Source organism: Pundamilia nyererei, unplaced genomic scaffold (genome assembly GCF_000239375.1).
Source record: "Pundamilia nyererei isolate P.nyererei 1_Seehausen unplaced genomic scaffold, PunNye1.0 scaffold00048, whole genome shotgun sequence".
NCBI lineage: Eukaryota > Metazoa > Chordata > Actinopteri > Cichliformes > Cichlidae > Pundamilia > Pundamilia nyererei.
The window spans coordinates 2,916,379-2,935,690 of NW_005187449.1; the positions used below are offsets into that span (position 1 = coordinate 2,916,379).

A 19,312-nucleotide genomic window follows, 5' to 3' on the forward strand; every position below is an offset into this window, starting at 1 on the left:
GTTGAGAATTCACCCCACTACTCGCTTAATTTATGACCTCAGTGAACATTTTCCTTTTGTGTTCCTGGTTTCAAATGATCGCTGCAGGTCACCGTGGCTACATCTGTCTTTTTTATAGTCTGTGACTTTGTGCATCATTAGCTGAGTGGGCACTGACTAACAGGCTGTCATCGTGTCTGCAGCCTAAAACTTTTAAATGCTTCTGTGTGACAGACGCCTCAGAAACTGGCAAATATGTTAACTCTTCACTACATAGAGAACAGAGGACAGCTACAGCAAACAAGGAAATGAACCCCTGTGTCTGTAATATTTTATTGCCATCAGATGAACTGTCATTGTGGCAGATTAGCTCTTTTTCAACCAAGACTTAAACACTTAAAAGTTCAGGTCTACAGTTTTCACTCAGTGTCTCCAGGCAGGTTTTACTCCAGCTGCTGGTGGGATAATAATTCAGTGAGGGTGAAGGAATATTGCAAAAGGGGCAGGATGACAACTATACATGTATGCACGTGTTGCCCCACACAGATAAAGACGTGTATGCCTAAAATAGCAAGCTGGGCTGTTCCACACGTGTAGAGCACTCTGTGAGGAGATCCCAGGGAGGCGAGCGTCACAATTCAGCTTACACAAAGAAAAAAAGAGGCGAGAAGATGAAAGAGACTAGTGAGGGACGCGGCAAGCATGAGAGCATGACATGGCTGAACCACAGGAGGAGGAGGAGGCTGTGATTAATGACATTCAAGCTGTGAAGGTGTCTCAGTGCAGAGCCAGCCTCCCTGTTGTATCCTCCTCCTCCTCTCGCAGTCACTTCTCTCCATCTGTTTTGATGCAGCTCATAACAGATCGTCACATTATCCTCCCTCCGTCTGGAAACCGCAGCAGCCTTGGGATTAAACCCAGCACCACACTCCTCTCAGTGCTGCACCTGGGAGGCAGCTGTACACAGCGCGTTACCTGACTGGACATTTGAAACAAACCCTCGGAGCCCATTCTTCGTCTTCTTAGGTGCTCACTGGAAACACTTAGGTTAGGTTTTGATTCAGCAGGAGCCTCTGCTCTGCTGCTTCAGCTCCTCCAGCTGCTGCGAGGAACTTTACGAGGAGCCAAGGTGCTTTTGCTCCTTTGATTTCTCACCTGGATGCTGAGGAGATCAACAGGATGGACCTCACCTACATTTGTCTCCTCTTCACGGCTCTAATGTTGATCCAGCACAGCGAAGGTAAACCCGTTTTTATATCTGTCCAATTAGATGTTTGTTACTAGATGGGTGGGATGTAAGGACTCTGTTTACATGGTATAATTTACATGATCCTCTTAAAAGACAATGCATCACTAAGCAAATTAAGGAATATGTTATTCTTTGAGATCTAAGTATTTCTCCAGATGCTGATTAATTTTTATTCCCCTTTCAGGACTCAGTTTGATTTTATTAGCCAGTGAGTTAATAAACAGGTTTGTGGACTACCATGGCAACTTGTTAATTTTGGAGCCCTGAAATTAATAAAAGGTAGAAAAGAGTTATCAAGCTTACAAAAATAATAAACAAAAGTGGCTAAATAAAAAATAATGACCTTTTTCTGTATCTCTTACATAAATACTGCTCATTTTTAATACCGTCACAGCTTCTGCAAATCAAGTATCAAAAATCGATTAGGAATCTTTAAACAGTGTTTGAGATGTCAATAAATTATGAATTTATTCATTTTCATGAAGGAAAAATCCACAGCACTACACGTTATTTTTCATGACATGAAAGCACTGCAACCTCAATATTTTAATGTTCACATTATTCATATTTTAATTGAAAGCAGAAACAACATCAGAACTGTGAGGCTGTATAATGAGATCTGCAGCTAGGCGCTCTGCTCTCTGGTTTCCACAGTCGAGCTCATCGTGACATTTTATTATTCAAAAAGCAATCAGAGGTCACGTAGCGTGTAAGGACTCCCTCTGTTGTCGCTTTCTAGCTCTTGGATGATGAAGTTTTACAGTGTCAGTGTCACGGCACCCTGTGACCTGCTGCGCGTGAATATATAATCATACCCTTGCTCTTTCAGCAAATTCCTGTGTTGAAGGTCCTACGAACAGATAGCTGTGGAGGGCCGTCTCACACTTCAAACATGATAGAGGTCAAATTTAAAAAGAATATGTCTAATTCAGGCTAAAAATGTCAAAAGTGCATTTATACTTCTCTCACTCTTCAATGTTGATGAAACTGGAACTAAAAGTAACTTTCCAACGTCACCATCTTCCAACACAGGATTGCTTTGTGTTTTAAAACGGCTGGTCTGGTTATAGTAAAACACCGCCAAATGTGATCTTTTCTGGGACCAAAACACCAATGAGAATAATACTGGAATAAACTGTAGGTTCAAAATACGACACCCCAGTGAGCAGCATCACGATGGTTTCACCTTTCTTTGCATATTGTCGACTTGCTTCAGGTCTTTGAAGTTGCCGGTCTTTCATTCATGCACAGCACTCTTAAGGACCCACCACAGCATTAGAGTCAGGTTGCGGTCTGGACTTTGGATCATTGCAGACCTTGGGTCATTGCATTACCTCAGTACTTTTCTTTTTCAGACATTCTGTTGGAGATTTGCTGCTGTGCTTGGGATCACTGTCTGTTTTAGGCCAAGCTTTAGTCCAAACTTTAGGCCTCACACTGACTCTAGAATACATTGCTATGTAGGTAAGTTCACAGTGGATTCAATGACTGCAAAGTGCCTGTTGCTGCAAATCAAGATCAAACTGTCACCCTTCTACCACCATGCTTCACAGTTAGTGCTCTCCAAGCAAAGTACTTTCTTTTACAGAAGAGGCTTTCTCCTGGGAACCCTTATAAATAAGCCATACCTGTTCACTCTTTCTCAGTTCAGAGAGCTGTTCACTTGGAGGTGGCTGTAGCTCAGATCACCCTCTAATTGGAAGGTTAGTGGTTCGATCCCTGTCTGCTCGAGTCTGCATGCCAAATATCTTTGGGTAATAACCCCAGGTTTCCTGCACTGGAGTTTGAATGATAGATAGGTAGACAGACAGATAGATAGCACGTAGTTAGGGAATACATAGAAGATGTTTTTGTGTGAATGAGGCAAGCCATATAAAGTGCTCTGAGTAGAGGAGTGCTGTATAAGACACCAATATTAAATAAATTCTAACAACAGCTGATCAAGCTTAAATGTGCAGCTGTTGTTTAACGCGACATCCGCTGGTTTCCTCTTTCTGGCGCAAAGTGGGCAATAAACAAACGAGAGAAAAGCTGATCAGCTGATCATTGATCAGTTTCATGATCATGTTCATTGAAGTAGAAACAGGAGAGGGAAGGCAAAGAATGAGCGAAGAAGAGGCAGCTGTGCAGCGTAAAGACAGAATAACTCCAGCTTTGTGTCTTTTTCCATCCTAGCTGAAGTCCGGGACAAACTGTGTTCTTTTTCAGCTCAATACAAAACGCGTAATATTTTCTCTGAATACCGGACGATTCCGGTTTTTACAGGACGGTTGGCAACTCTAATAACTAACCTTATGAATAAAATAAAGTTCACTATCAGTAACATCATAGCACCCACCCAGCTGTATAGAAACTCCGTCATGCTAGCTAGTACGCAGTAAGAGTTATTGTAACTGACTGTAAAAAGTCAGCACAACGAAAATAAACTCCACCTAAACTTGGTTCATATCTGACCCAGATAGACTGCAGGTCATAACTTCTTACCTGAAGTTCAGTTCACCTGACACTCGGACCGGCGGCCGCCTCGGGTCTCTCCTCCTCCTGCCTCCCCTTTCTCTCATCCTCCTGCTGTCCTCCACCACTTGCTAATGTTACTGAATCTGTGGAAGCTCCGCGATAGCCACCACCAAACAACTGAGTTATTTTTACACACCGGCCAGCATCTGGCCAATCCACCACCTTTCATTGTTTATACCGTTACCAAAAAAAAAAAAATCATTGGCCCATAAAAATGAAAAATCACCATAGACGGGTAAGATGGGACGATTTAGTCTGTGAAGCTGAGTTTGAGCCACACAGAAATCCAACCATGAACACAAAACGACCTCTTGTAGCCTCCAGCTAACATACCTGAGGGCTGCTGAGGAAATAAGTCTTACAGCTGTACATGCTAAGGACTGTGCGGTAAAACCCTTTTCATTGAAAATTAATTCTTTTTCAAATGACTGATGAGTCAAGTAAAACTGTGGATTTAATGAAAGCTGGTATAATCTGGTCTTTAGCTGAGTTTGGGTAACAATGCCTGGTTTAGGTGTTCTTCAGACTGTTAGCACATTCAATCCCCAGATATCTTTGTGAAGCAGCTAATAAAAATGTTTTCAGAAACCTTGATGGTAAGGCCTTCACAGAAGGAAAATACAAAAGGACATTATTTCACATTAGCCCGAGGTATAGTTTGAGCCTGCCAGGAACTTTAAAAATCGAAGCAGGCTGGGATATTTAACTTTTTGAATAGGTCTACCTGCAGAACTGGATTGTGGATCTTTCATTTCTAAAACCAGGGCTGTGTTGTGTTTTCATACTCCTAAATTTCCTGCATAAGTCTAAACCAGGCTTTCTATTATAGAAGAGTCATTTACAAAGAAAGCTTTGTAGGCTTGATAAAGGTGCCTACAAAGTGAATAAAAATTCATTAATTGTTTTAATATACAAATATTGAATTGAAACACTGGCAAAAAAATCATGGTTTGTCAAACAGACTCATTTCATGGTGCAGGCGATGAAGGACAAACACATTATCGGGTGTTTTAAAGAGTTATTTGTGATTTGAACTCATTTAAACTTTTGAAACACCAAAGACATAAAGTGGAATAACCAGTCTAGGTAGCAGCAGACCAGTGACCCCTCTGTTCTCAAAGATAACATTCCTGGTTTGGTCTTTAGGTTTGTTGGCTTGAACCACACGCAGTGTTTACAATGGCTTACAGAGCCGATCTTCTCAAAAGAATTTACAAGCATAACAAATGTAAATCATACTTTATGCTCATCCTTGCATGATGAATTTATATTTGTGATAATAAAAATGTTGTCACATGTACAGTACGTGTCAAAGAAGCCTGACACCAAGTCTAATTTAGCATGCCACAGGCCAGCCAGCTGAAGTACAGCTGGGCACATTTATGTGTAATCCTGGTAAGAACAGGATTTGGTGCAGCATTACAGTATGACCCTCTTGGTGTTGCTGAATGAAAACCCACATCCTCAGGTAGATCTTAAAGGTTAAGGGACGGGGTGGCTACTTGCAGTTGCAAGTTTTCTTTTACATTTACACACCACAAGCTAGAGCTAACCGTTGTAATCATTTCGAGCAGTGTGCAGTTAAAAGGAAAATATAAATGGAAGTTGGCTGAACATCTTCTCTATGAAACAAGAATTACTGAGGTTTGTCATAAAGTGTGAGCACATTCTGAGAAACACCAGCGTTCTTCCTGTTTCTACATCAGTTGAAATCGTCATTATGAAATAGTACTTGTGGTTTCGGGTGTCCTGACCAACACTCAATCTACTCATTTCCTCATGTTCAGCAGTGTGCATGCTCATTACTGTCACAGGGTACTACTTATGACTGAGGTGAGGCGAGGAGCTGCCTTTTCCATGAAATATTTAGCATACTGAATTACTGGGTACATGCTACCTCCATCATCTTAAACAAATATAGTTTGGGTAGAGTCTTTGTTAGCGTGAGGACCTCAGAGAGTTTTTAAAGCACCTTTCTGTCAACATGTAGTCCCTACTCTTTCTCTACTTTTCTGGCTGCTGCTGTCTTTTTTTCCACTTACCAAACTGTCTACCGTTTTTCTTGCCATTTTTCTGTCTCCTCTATCTCCACCTTCCCGTTGGTCTTAATCTGTGCTGCGTGTTTTGTATTTGTCTATCACAGCCAGACATCTGAGCCTTATTAGGGATTGCTGGAGAAAGCAGCACTTTGAAATCACAAGACAACACCACAGCCTTTGTCTTCGAGCACTGAGGACACTAAATAAAACCTAACAGCCTGTATAACAACAGAAACAGCCTGAGCTGGTTGAAAATGTGCAGATGGGTGGTAATTTGAAAGAAAAACTACAACCCTGACCCTTACAGTTTGAGCCCTACTTTTCTGTTCCTGTCCATTTTTCCTTATAGTGAGACTGGTCACTGCAAATCAATGCAAAGTAATAACTCATATCACCTTTCTCTCCTGGGATAATGATGCCCCAGTCCACTAAATGATTAGATTAGGAAGAAATGTTTGGACTTGTACCCTGGGCACTCACCGGATTTCAGGCCAGCTGACTTTAGAATGAAACAAATGAAGTAAAAGAATTTGGAAGAATGGTGTTGGTATCTCCAACAGAGATCAGCAGATTTGGACAGTCAGTAGCTAAGAGCAGATCAACTGTTCTGGTAGCAAGGGCACAACACTTTACTAAAATATTTGGGAATTTTTTAAAAATTTATTTTTTCATTTATTTTATTCATTTTACTAATCCTTGAACACAATCTTCATGCCACTATGTAACCCTCGTTTACATTTCCTATCCCAAATATTTTGGAATGAAACAAGCCATCAGCTGTCAAACAGCTGTTTGGTAAAAAGCTTAAAAATCTACAAAGACAATCTTCAAAAAGTCACAAATCTCTAATGTTTTGGCAAATAACATGAAAGGGTTAATTTCTCCGTCAAACTGCAACCTGTGCGTCAACACAAGGATAAAGTCAGGCTACCTTCTGGAGCTCAGGTGTCATCATAATCACTAACTTGACGCTCGCCGTTCTTCGCTCTGTGCTCACCTGTGCTCAGTCGGGAGGTCAGAAGGTCTCTGACAAAGCAACATGTCCAGGGTGGACGTCAGAGTTTCATCAGGGATGGTTGATGGAAAGTGTATTTTGTTTTTAAACTCTCAAGTGTAATTTTATTCTGCCTTTTGTGACATAAAACTGGAGACACTGGGGCTTCAACGGCCCCAAATTAGGCTGGGAGTTTACTCTGGCTTTAATGTTGGCCTCAGTACATTTTTATAATCTCCGAACGTTGTGCCCGCCAAGGGTAGAACGTTCGGAGACAATGCCCAAGAGTGCGCTCAAACTAAATACAGTGTTTTACTTCTTACACAAAACCACTGCATACCTTCTGTTTCTTTTCAAGTGTTTATGAATGCTGAAGAATTCAAAGGACTGAATGTTACAGAGTCTTTTCCTGGCTGAGAGGTTTGTACCTGTGCACTGACTTCTGCCAGTCCAAACAACCAGCTCGTGGATTAGCAGCTGATCCATGTGTATATTGTCAAATATTGTCAAACCCCGCGGAGCCTACCAGACCCTCTCATAACAGGGGCAAGAAATTAAACTTTGGCTCAGCAGTCCGCACACGATGCAGGATCCTGAACAGGGGGTTTGCCTCTTGGTATTTCCCATGATTTTATTTTTGTTCTTAAGCCAAAGATGCAAAATAGCACACGAGCTTGCATGAATACTTGCACATGTATCTAAAGTATGCAGGTTCATATGCACAGGCATGTGGATACCTGTGCAAAAGGATCACAAAATACTAAATGCAAATTATGGGAAAGGAAATGTGCATCACACTGAGAGCTGCTTAAAGGACTGAAAGGGTGCCAAATACAGAGACGAGATCATAAGGTCCAGGAAAAGTTAAATGTTTACATCCATAAAGTGTAATTCACTGCCTGTGGCAAAGAAACAATAAAGAATCAACTTTCAGCTTGAAGTCTGATATCACTCATGCTCCTATAGAGAACAAGACTGGCAAATATCCAAGTAAGATTTCAGGGACAGTGCTTCCCCCATAGTGTGTGTAAAATTTATTATGCCGAGCTCAAGATCAGTCTGATATGTTGTTGTTGTTCTTCTTCTTATTAGTATTATTATCATTATTATTATTATTATTAGTAGTAGTAGTATTGTTCTGGCATTCATTAAGAGCATCACGTTCATGGTCTCTTTTGTATTGTATTTGTGTTACTTTTATCTGTCACAGCTGCTTTGAAATGTTCCCTGATATGCAAACGACTGATGGATCTGAATTATGGATTCAAATGTTTACTAAGACTGATATTAAGATTCTCAAAGCTCACATTATGATGTTTTAGTGGCAGAAAGCATCAGTTTGCAACTCAGGTTCTGGAAATGACACTAACCAGACAAGAACCGAACCCAAGGTGCTGACTGAACATTTTGGCACCTTGTTCCACACAGTGAGCTCTGCAGGAAGAATAAACTCATGTATCACTTTTGTGATACATGATGTGACTTCTTACCCAGCTCGTGAATTAAATTGTCTTTTCATTTTACTTTTGTTCTCTATGACACGTTCCTCTTAGATATTTTCTGCTTGTGATTGAATGAACACGAGAAGCTCTGATGCCCACCCAGTTTTTGTTCGTTTATTTCTGGCACAGTTAGATGCTTAGCTCTCATTGGCTTCTGCCCAAGACAAACAAAGCCTGAAACTTGAAGGTTTGAAAAACATCTGGAATCAACTAAAGATGCTCAGCCTAAGCAGACTTAGCAGTCCCTGTATTTCCTCTGTCTCTGCAGGTTTGTGAGCATTGTAATTAACACAAACATCTTTGAGACTGTGCACCAACCCAGTGTGAGTGTGAGTGATCCATTGAGTGTCCACCATCAGTCAATATCAGACCCCTAACTATAACCCTTAGGTGGCCTAAAATTGCCCCAGGAGGTTGTCCTTACCTCATTCAGCAGAGGTCATTTTGTCTTTATGATATAGTCATAAAATCTTGGCCTTTGTCATACAAAAAGGAGTATTTAATTAAATAAGGTGATAAGTTCAAAGAAGGCTGCGATGATAAAATAAAAATGATAAATGATATTTCAATTTTCTTCTTGACAGATCTCAGCCTGAAATCAAAACATTAGTGAGGATGAAGCGAAAGGCACCGACAGGTGGTGGCACTGAAAAGTTCACTTTTTTTTCCCCCGACAAACTTGAGGATTCGCGATACGCTCAGTGCTGCAAACATCTGCACGCTGCACTCTGTCATTATTAGTATTATTCTATCCTTTCTGCAGACCGCTCAATCAGTGTCCATGTCTCCGATTTTGCAGTAATTACAACAAGCTGCTTCTTTTGTCTTCAGTCAGATGTCTTAACTTAATCAGAGGTTTACAGGACAAATGAGCGATGGAGACATCTCCCTGTTCAAAAGATGCAAACCAGCGAGGCTGGTTGCATCTGTACATCAATCTTTGATGCTGTACATACACATAAAACATGTGTATTATATATTCTGTTAAAGAATATAAAAGCAATGATGGAGAAACTCGAGCCACCGCACAGCTGGGTGCCACGTGTTCAAACTGAGAGAGGCAAGGTCGACGTTGATGCCAGTTTGTTTTTTTTCTGGCATATTTCTGGCCTTTGGACTCGACATTAGTGCTCCAAAGTGACATTTTGGAAGCAACACTCACTCAGTCATCCTCTGGCACAGCCTCGGAAAAGATGAATAATAATGACTAAATAGGAACATGATAATTCAATATCACAAAATGTGAAACTGGTTAGTGTCATATTGTCTTTTTAGCTTTCGATGCAAATGAGTGGCCTTTCAAGCAGTTGAAAGTCTTTATTGAGGAATTTAGTTTTGATGACAGAGATTTAACCTGACAAATCTCTGAAGTCATCTGAGAGGCAGCATTATTTGACTGTTTCCTCATGCAGGCCAGGATTGAAACCTCTAAGCTGCTTGTCTAACCTCGTCTATGTACAGTACGTAAAGGTCACACTCAAGCATGTGTGTTTTTAGGAGGAAATGTGAGGACCATGGATAAAAAGTGTGAAATCTCCATGCCAAATGGATTCAAGCCTCAGTATCGAGAAAGTCCCTCAGTTCAGGTGAGTTGGACTTGGCTGCCCGAGAAGTAACTGTGCAAACCAGTTTGGATAATGTGTTTGTTTAATGTGCCTTCCTGCTGCAAAACTCCAGATACAGAAACACTGAGACGAGAAGTTTCCCAAAAACTTTTAACCGAAGCAGAACTGATTTTTTTATTTTACCTTGACTAATAACTAATAATAAATATAATTCCTGGTGTACTTTCACCAGCTTCAGTTACATAAAGAGGAAGGACACTTTACAGGTCATTTTTCTTCTGTCAGATTAACAGTTGTTTTTATCTTTAAACAAAGATTCAGTTTTTTATTTGACATTCTTGCTTTGACTGAAACTCCGCTGATCACGCCTCAGCTCAGTTTCTACCAACCAGTAAGGTGATGTGAAACATCTGTGGTGTCGACCCCACTGTGAGGTCAGGAAGTCTGGATCAAGCCTGAAGTGCTATTAGGAAGTTGAAGCTAAACTGGGATTAAAATCATTTTACATTTTGTAGAGTTTTCTTGTCAAGGCATTTTATTCACATTCAGTGTTTCAATCAGTCCGAAGGTTTCCTCTTAAAGAAAGTCATCACAGATCCTTTTCAGAATATACTTTGGCATTACCACAAAGACCGTGGGTTAAAAATAAGATCCGAGCACTGTGAAGTAAAGCAGAACAGGAGATCCATTATCCTCTTCATCGTGTTGTGTCTGATATCGTAATGATGTCTGGCAGAAAGCTGCTGTGCTGACAGATGTGTCCGTCTGGCACTGAAGCATTCAGGTGTGCAAAAACACACACATAACTTCGACATGACGTTGCAAACAGCAGCAGGTAGCTTTGTGTGGTTCCCGGTCTGTACTTGCCTAAATAAAACCTCCTCACTCCTCCATGACAGCACCCTGCTGCTCAGAATATACAAAATGCTCTGTATCAGTGCAAAGTGCACATGCATATGTGTTAAAAATGTGACGCAAAATTAGATTTGAGCATAGGCGGGCTAGGCTCAGTCTCAGATACAGAGCAAGAAGTTTTGGCATCTGGAATCTGCCACTTAAAAAGAGCCATTTAAGGTTGCCTTTTATTGGAGGTTTTCCGTGCTGGTTTACCTCCGGGTAGTCCCAGAAAATCCTGGAGAGATTATAAATCTCAGCATCCCCCAAAAGTATTTTGAAAATGTTGCTCGAGAAGTGTTTTACTGGGATGCTTATTGTAGTAAAAGGGCCTCCACTGACTGGTGTGTCTGAGAATGCTCATCCTGCTGATGATGGCTGGGGTTAGTTGAAATGTGAGCATTTATGAACTTTCTTTGGAAAATGTGCATGAATAAAAACCTAATGTGATTCTCTGGGACACAGCCGGGTGAAGAACAGAGCTACACCTAAGTTTATTGTGAGAAAAGGTGTTATTTTGCTCCCACGTGTAAATCGTGTAAATCCCTCTTGGACGCCTAAACATTCTCTCATGCACATCGAGAACAAGATCAAAGGCCGTCTGTGGGTTCTGCCTGCTTTATGGGCTCTCTGTGTGTACGTGTGCTTTTAAACATGTGTCTTTGTGTTTGTAAGTCTATGTTCAGGTACAATATTACATGTCATTCATGCTAAGGGAGTTGTGTTAAGTTAAGTGGGAAGGAACAGGGAGTTGTTCCGACGCTCCGGTGACAAAAACAAAGGCAATGACGGCTCTGGCTCTCTTATCGGAAACACACCAGGCCCGTTGGAGGGCATGGTGTCATGTGACTGTAGCTGTGAATGTGCTTTTCTGGGGTGTTGATGAAGACCTTGAGGCTATAAAATTGAATAAAGTAATTTCCGACTTTAACAAAGTAAAAGCTGCACACAGACTTTCCTTTGTTGTGCACCCAAGGAAAACCTGTGAGTGAATGAACTAGTTAGGTTAAGAGTAGCTATTTCTACAGGTACTGGATTGATTGCCATGAAATTTCTAAAAGGCATTCATGGCCCCAACAGGCTGGATCTCTTTGTTGATGCATTAACTTATAATCCTGCAGTCGGCTCTACCACCATGCAAGCCGCTCTTGAAGCTGCTCATGGTGGGTATCTGAACTTTCTTAATGTTTACCGTCTTCACCATCCATCGTTTGTATCCTGTTGATTTATGTTGACATTTCTTATTACCAGCAAATGAAAATAAAATGAATAATAAACCACCATACAAATTTAAACATTAATATCTGTACCCAGTCTAGATCTTAAAACCAATATTTTCAGTCTCATGTTTTACCAGTTTTCCAATCTGCCCCAGGGCTGGTGATGTGAGCAAACCCTGGCGTTATAGTTTCTGGATATAATAACTGGAAGTATATAGGAATGAAAGTTGGATGCAATGTCCATTTTTTCTTTAGGTCTATGAGAAACTGACCCTACTGCTCAGTTGATACACGGCCCCAGTAAACACTTTCCTGACGTGTCCCAGTGGCCATGCTTATTTAATACATCCTCGTATTTCAGACTAGGGGGCGTATGCTTTTTTGCACTGGACCTGCCCAATGGGTCCTGTTAAAATGACTACAGAATTTATATACAGTCTATTGTTTTTAGGCATTTGCAAATTATCAGTGGCAATTGCACATGCAAGCTCACAGTGTAAGGATCCCACAGTATTCCCACTCTTCCTGTTGATGCTTCACGTCTCTTTGCATTTGAAACACGTACATACCTGTAGGAATTCACGTGCTGTGTAGGCAGTTTTTAATGTATGTTTCCACCTCGAGGTACAACAGATCATCATCAGCAAAAATGTAAAGAAAAGAGACAAAGAGACTGACATGTGGATAAAATATGATTGCTTCTCTCCTCAACACCAGCTTTAGATGAGAACTGTTTCACACGGCTTCTTCATTAATATTGATCTAAACAGAATTGGCAGTAAAAATTTGAATTCTGAACTCAAATCTCAAGTTAATGCAAACATCTCTCATTCATCCACTCATGACAAAGCAGCAGAATCGCTGCATACTTGAGTAGATGATCATTAATAGCCGATAACCCTGCCCTGCCTGTGTGTTCCAGCCCTCTCTGTTTCGAGCTCTGTGCTGGAGGATGGCCCCCCAGTGCAGCTCCCCCATATGGCTCACCGGCGAGAGAAACGCTGCTCCTGCGAGAACCAGAAAGACAAAGAGTGCATTTTTTTCTGTCACATTGGCATCGTCTGGATCAACACCCCGAGGTGAGTCTGCGAGAGAACAAAATTAAACATTTTATGGCTTTGTTTCCTCTGTAATGAAACATTGGAGTGTTGCGATAAAGTTTACTGCCGTAAATGTGATAACAAAACAAAGCCGAGAAAAGAAGTTGTCTATAATCTGTCCAAAGGATAAACAAAGCTCTGTGCGTGCAGCTTTAGCAGGGCCGTGGGTGGGAGGCTTCTGCAGCAGCTTCAGTCCACGAATAAGATTAACTTTCACTGTTTTGTCAAGGCAGTGATTTTCTGAATTTTCAGTGATTTTCCCCTTATTCTGCCTCAGACCTGCACAGTAGCACATTAGCTTCACTGCTGAGTCTGAAGCAGATAAAGTGGTGACATGGAGCAACCATTCACCAACCATTCAGAGACTTGAATGGTTGGTGAGGCTAGAAATTTTCTCTACATTTCTCATTTCATTTCCATATTTCTCCTTAAGAGAGTCAGACTCTGCAGCACCCGTCCTGCTGAGCATACATGTGTACACTCAACCACTTATCCACATCAGGGTCATGTGAGGTGGTCAGAGCAAAAGGCAGAGTTCCCCCAGAACAGCTCCTCAGCCTTAGTCACATCCACTGCAACAAGTCTTTAATTAATGCCTGGTTCACCTTTTCAATTCAATTCAATTCAATTCAATTCAGTTTTATTTATACAGCGCCAAATCACAACAACACACAAGACACTTTATATTGTAAGGTAGACCCTACAAAAATACGTACAGAGAAAAACTCAACAATCATATGACCCCCTATGAGCAAGCACTTTGGCAACAGTGGGAAGGAAAAACTCCCTTTAAACAGGAAGAAAATTCCAGCAGAACCAGGCTCTGGGAGCGGCAGCCATCTGCCGTGACCAGTTGCTGTGAGAGAAGGAAGACAGAATAAAAGACATACTGTGGAAGAGAGCTAGAGATTAATAACAGTATGATTCAGTGCATAGACGTCTATTAACACATAGTGAGAGAAGAAAAAACACACAGTGTATCATTGGAATCCCCCGGCAGCCTACACGTATTGCAGCATAACTAAGGGAGGATTCAGGGTCACCTGGTCCAGCCCTAATGATTCAGCAAAAAGGAAAGTTTGAAGCCTAATCTTGAAAGTAGAGATAGTGTCTGTCTCCTGAATCCAAACTGCAAGCTGGTTCCACAGAAGAGGGGCCTGAAAACTGAAGGCTCTCCCTCCCATTCTACTTTTAAATTCTCTAGAAACAACAAGTGTGATGGTACTACAAGGTCATTAAGATAAAATGGGGCCTGATTATTTGAGCTTTAATACTAATACTACATTTCTTTAACTCTGTGAAGAGACAAGTGAGTAACAAAGGTTCCCTGAAACAGCCATGTCGGGTTGACTTGAATGTCTTTTCTAGTCCAGTTGTTCATATTTTTTAAAATGGCTGGCCTCAAATAAGAAGTAGGCGTGCAGCTCCCTTCACAATTGGTAGCAATTAACTTCATTTTAGTTCAGTATGCACAAGCAACGAGTAACCGCTTAGATGTGGTGGAGCTAATGAGAAAGCACACCTTTCCTAAAGAAGGGTTGTTTCTGCTCAGTTTCCTCTCCGTGTTTCAAATGAGCTTTTTTTAACCCTTTAACACCAACTCAACAGAGAGTCTGAAATCATGGTCGGATCTTTATCTGCCCACAGCTGCTTAACTCCTCACAGCCTGCTCCCGTTTGTGTGTTGACATTTCATCCTCAACTGTTTCTAGAAATGAGACGCAGTTATAATAATAATAACTCAATTTACCCCTGTTCAAAATAATGAGATGAAAAGATTTAAAGGTAAAAATGTGGAAGATAGTGTAGAAATCTTAGAATAAAATAATAATAAAATGGAAAAAGTAGTCTGGTTTGAGCTTTACTATATGTATTTACAGCATCATCCCTTTTGATAAAGTGCAATTATGCTGTTCAGTGTTTCCCTGAATTGGTTACTGCACTGTAAGCTGTTTCATGTCATGCCAGTAAGTCACACTCCAAATTAATTGGTGTAGAAAAAGACAAGTCACCAAAATAGCTTCCAGAGGTTAGCCAAAAACGGCTCCAGTGGTGGTGGGACCGTCTCAGACTGTTAGCTCACTCTAAATATAGCCATGTGGTAAAATGCAATCTTCCTGCTTTCACTATAAAGACGCTTTAAAGAGCACTGCCAGCACCCGCCGTCACTAATGATGCCACTAAAGAGCGTTGGGGAGTCCCGAGTGCATTTCCTTTTTCTTCACACACAGCGTCATTTAAAATATGTAACCTTGCTAACATGTACGCGACAGAGTGAACAACATGTTTTATTCTTGCAAATAACCACATCTGTAGACCTAAACAAAATTATCCATTTGAGAACAGCGCTTGAAGGTTCACACTGTCGGTAGGAGAGCAACAGACAGAAGATCAGAACAAGCTGAAATAATGTTGGGTTTTTTTCTACTCGTGTTGTATTGTTTAAAGAGAAAATATCGAGTAACACCAGTGTAACCTTTAAAGGACATCCTTTGGCTCCCTGCTATTTTACACCAGAAGAAAACAGAAATCTCGGAGTACTTGAAGCACAAAGGCTGTTTTTAAAGTCCGATTTTCACCTTCGTAAGTGTTCAAACAAACAGTGAAGTCAGTGAGGAGTTTCCCTCTCAGTTACAGATGGATGTGTCTGATCATCCAAAAAGGCAGTGATCCAAACTAAAGAGAGAGACGCCAGGATCAGAACCACCTTCAGTGAACTCAAACAAACGCAATTTATTTAACATCTGCTCATTTTTGGACTCATTTATTTGACAGCAAGACAACAGAAAACATATTATTATTTTGGCACTGTCACTGACAATATGAGCCAATAATTAACTGTCAAACTCAGTGCCTGCCGGCATGACATGCTGTCAGGGATGGCGTGGTCATATTTTAATGGGAGGACACAGTGTGAGATATGAGTTGTGCTGCTGAATAGACTTTATTCAAAAGTTTTAAAAAAGTCCAAATGTAACGTGTTATCAGCCTCCCCTCCACACGCGTGACCTGTAGGCGTATACCGCGGAGAAAACAGAAAATTGTGCTATGGGAATGATTTGGTTTGATGTAGACACCAAATGAGTAAAACATAATCGTTTGCTGAAAGTTTCAGGGATTGTCAGGGATTGATGTTTGTGTCACATCTGGCGAGGCAGACGATGAGGCGTGGGGAGACTGGGGACCCAAGTACAGGCAAATGGAAATAAGGGTGGAATGATAACAAAAAATGAGCCTTTATTGTCAGCTGTACAAATCCTAAAGAACTGAGGGAGCTATAAATACTGAAACGGAAACCAACAAACTAGCAGTGATAAATCATGATGAAATCAAAGATTAACAATAACACAAAACACTGGGTCACCGACCCAGGACCGTGACAGTTTGAAGCCCAAAGTTTTGTCCACACCAGCCTCCTACCCACTCGAACATCACATTATATCCTTCTTTGCTTCTGTCGTGATCTCTGCAGGCCTCTGCTGAGCACAACATCTGAATGAGAGGATATTTGTTTTTATATTTCTTCCTGTTAAATCACTCTTAGTACCTCCAGTATCATAAAGAATTTATCTTCCTCCAGGTCTAATGCTGCAAGAACTCTGGTCGTGTAGCTTCGTGTAGACAAGAAGAAAGTAAAGGTTCACTCTCAGTCATTTCCAGTGTTGGGACTAACGCGTTATTAAGTAACGCGTTACAGTAACTACGTTATTATTGTGGTAACGAGCACGGTAACTAGTTATTATGCCAAAACCGGGAACGCGTTACTCGTTACTGGGATTTAGATAGGCTCGTTATCCGTTACTTCGTGTGGTGGCTATCGCGGAGCTTCCACAGATTCAATAACATTAACAAGTGGTGGAGGCCAGCAGGTGGATGAAGGAAAAGGGAGGCAAGAGGAGAGACCCGAAGCGGCCGCTGGTCCGAGTGTCAGGTGAACTGAACTTCAGGTAAGAAGTTATGACCTGCAGTCCATCTGGGTCAGATATGAACCAAGTGTAGGTGGAGTTTATTTTCGTTATGCTGACTTTTTCGTACTGCGTGCTAGCTAGCATGATGGAGTTTCTATACAGCTGGGTGGTGCTATGTTACTGATGTTGAACTTTATTTTGTTCATAAGGTTAATTATTAGAGTTGCCAACCGTCCCGTAAAAAACGGAATCGTCTGGTATTCAGAATTACACGTTTCGTATTGAGGTGAAAAGGAACACAGTTTGTCCCGGACTTCAGCTACAATGAAAAAGACACAAAGCTGAAGTTATTCTGTGTTTACGCTGCACAGCTGCCTCTTCTCCTCTCATCCTCTCACCCTCCCTCTCCTGTTTCTACTTCAGTCATGAAACTGATCAATGATCAGCTGATCGGCTTTTCTCTCTTATTTATTTATCGCCCACTTCGCGCCAGAAAGAGGAAACCAGCGGATGTCAACAACAGCACTTTTAAGCTTGATCAGCTGTTGTTAGAATTTATTTAATATTAATTTCTAGTATCAGCTGATGTTGGCTGGAGCCACAGCTGTAAAGCTGCTGGTCATGATATGGTTTGGTTATCTGGTGAGAGGGAAACATGAAGATGAAACCAGGAGATGTCCTTACTGGATCATCAGAGCTGTGATGGAGAAACAGGTTTACCTTTTAGTTAACATGAATGAGTTGAAGAGAAGTTATGAACTGTTTCCGAGAGACAAATAACAACAGGATCCGTTTCTAAGTAGCTGACAACTGGTAACTGTGCAGGGGCGGCTCTAGCAAAGTGTTGCCAGGGGGCCATGTAGGGCATTAAAAGGGAAAGGGGGGCACAAGGAAATACTTTCTTATTCTCATTTAAAATGTCTCACTTTTAAAAAAATAATTATCTGAGTCTTGCAACAAACAATTGATAGATTGATACATATATACCATCAGGACAGTATACATCACTGTCACAACAGCGTTTATTTTCATTCAAAGCCTTCATGATTTTTCCTATAATGGTGGGCCGGTCTCTAGTCAAAATTCCCGGGACGATTTTTTTGTCCCAGTCCAGCCCTGTATGCAGCTCATCTGCAGTCTGGTGTTACCTACATCTTCCTATTCAGAAGGCAGAATTTCCGAGTTCTGAGTACAATCGAAAGCACCACGACTGCAGTTTTTGTGTTGGATGTAAAAAGCAGGCTAGCATAGAATCAGGCGTGGGATTTCTCTCGTGGGAATGTGCACATTATTTTTTCCTTTAATTGGTTGGTGGCACAGTGCACTTGTGGCACGTAAGCAAGCTAGAAGACTGGCAATCTTGCTGGGTATCCAGTTACGGAAGGAACACATTAACAAGAGAATTCTGAGTAAAACCAAAGTTACTTTCCCTAGTAACTAGTTACTCTGAAAGTAACGAGTAACTTGAAGTAACTGAGTTACTTTTGATAGAAGTAACTAGTAATGTAACTAAGTTACTAATTTAAAGTAACTTACCCAACACTGGTCATTTCCTAGCTTCACGTTTGGCTGTAGAAAACGTGCTCGTCATGAATCCGATCGTTCTTCAGATGCATCTATGAGACTGAACTTGGAAACAGTTTGGCAAAAGGCCAGGACAGTCTTGGCCCATCTTAATGCCTGGACCCAAACGCAGACTGAGGACCAGTGCTGGTGAAGTTACTTGAAAAAGGTAATCAGTAACTAATTACTGATTACTTGCCCAAAAAAGTAATCCCATTACTTTACTGATTACTTATTTTCAAAAGTAATTATTTACTTAGTTACTTAGTTACTTTTTAAAAACACGATTTACAACCTGCATAGGTGATAAAGCGATAGATCTTTCAGCCCAATTCTACTTTTTCTACATAATCCATCATACAAAATGTAATCAAATGGAAAAGTCTCTTTTTAAAACTTGTTTTATTAGTTTTAATCTTTTAACTTTATGCATCAAGCAAAAATTTAATTATATGCAACATTCTCTAACTGGAAGAAATTTGTTTAATATTTAAACCTATTTTCTGCACATTCCAGCACATAAAATATTTTTTTTGTGTGTGTTTACACTCACTCTTTCAAATAGATGCAAGTAAAACACAGCAGAAAATAAATAAAGTCAAAGACTAGCTGATAGGTTTGTAGCTTGAACCTATTCGCTGGAACGTTGAAGACAATATAATTACACAGCAAGCAAGACACGAAGTAGGCAAAGTTCTTCATGTTTCTCGTGCACGGGAGAGAACCGGACAAACGCCGTTCCTTCGCTTGACCCCAGTTGCTCTCGTCCACTCCCCCGTAACA

General features: G+C 41.0%; 1 protein-coding gene across 1 annotated transcript in view; it reads left to right on the top strand.

Moving 5' to 3' along the window:
- Positions 1-740: 740 nt before the first annotated feature.
- The window catches only part of LOC102204868 (endothelin-1), a 28,887-nt gene continuing 10,315 nt past the window's right edge, over positions 741-19,312 (top strand). Inside the window, exons 1-2 of the mRNA XM_005732778.2 lie at positions 741-1,219; positions 12,882-13,038. Of these exons, the coding sequence (XP_005732835.1) occupies positions 1,159-1,219; positions 12,882-13,038 (218 nt within the window). The 5' untranslated portion in view covers positions 741-1,158. The remainder of the gene's footprint in view (positions 1,220-12,881; positions 13,039-19,312) is intronic.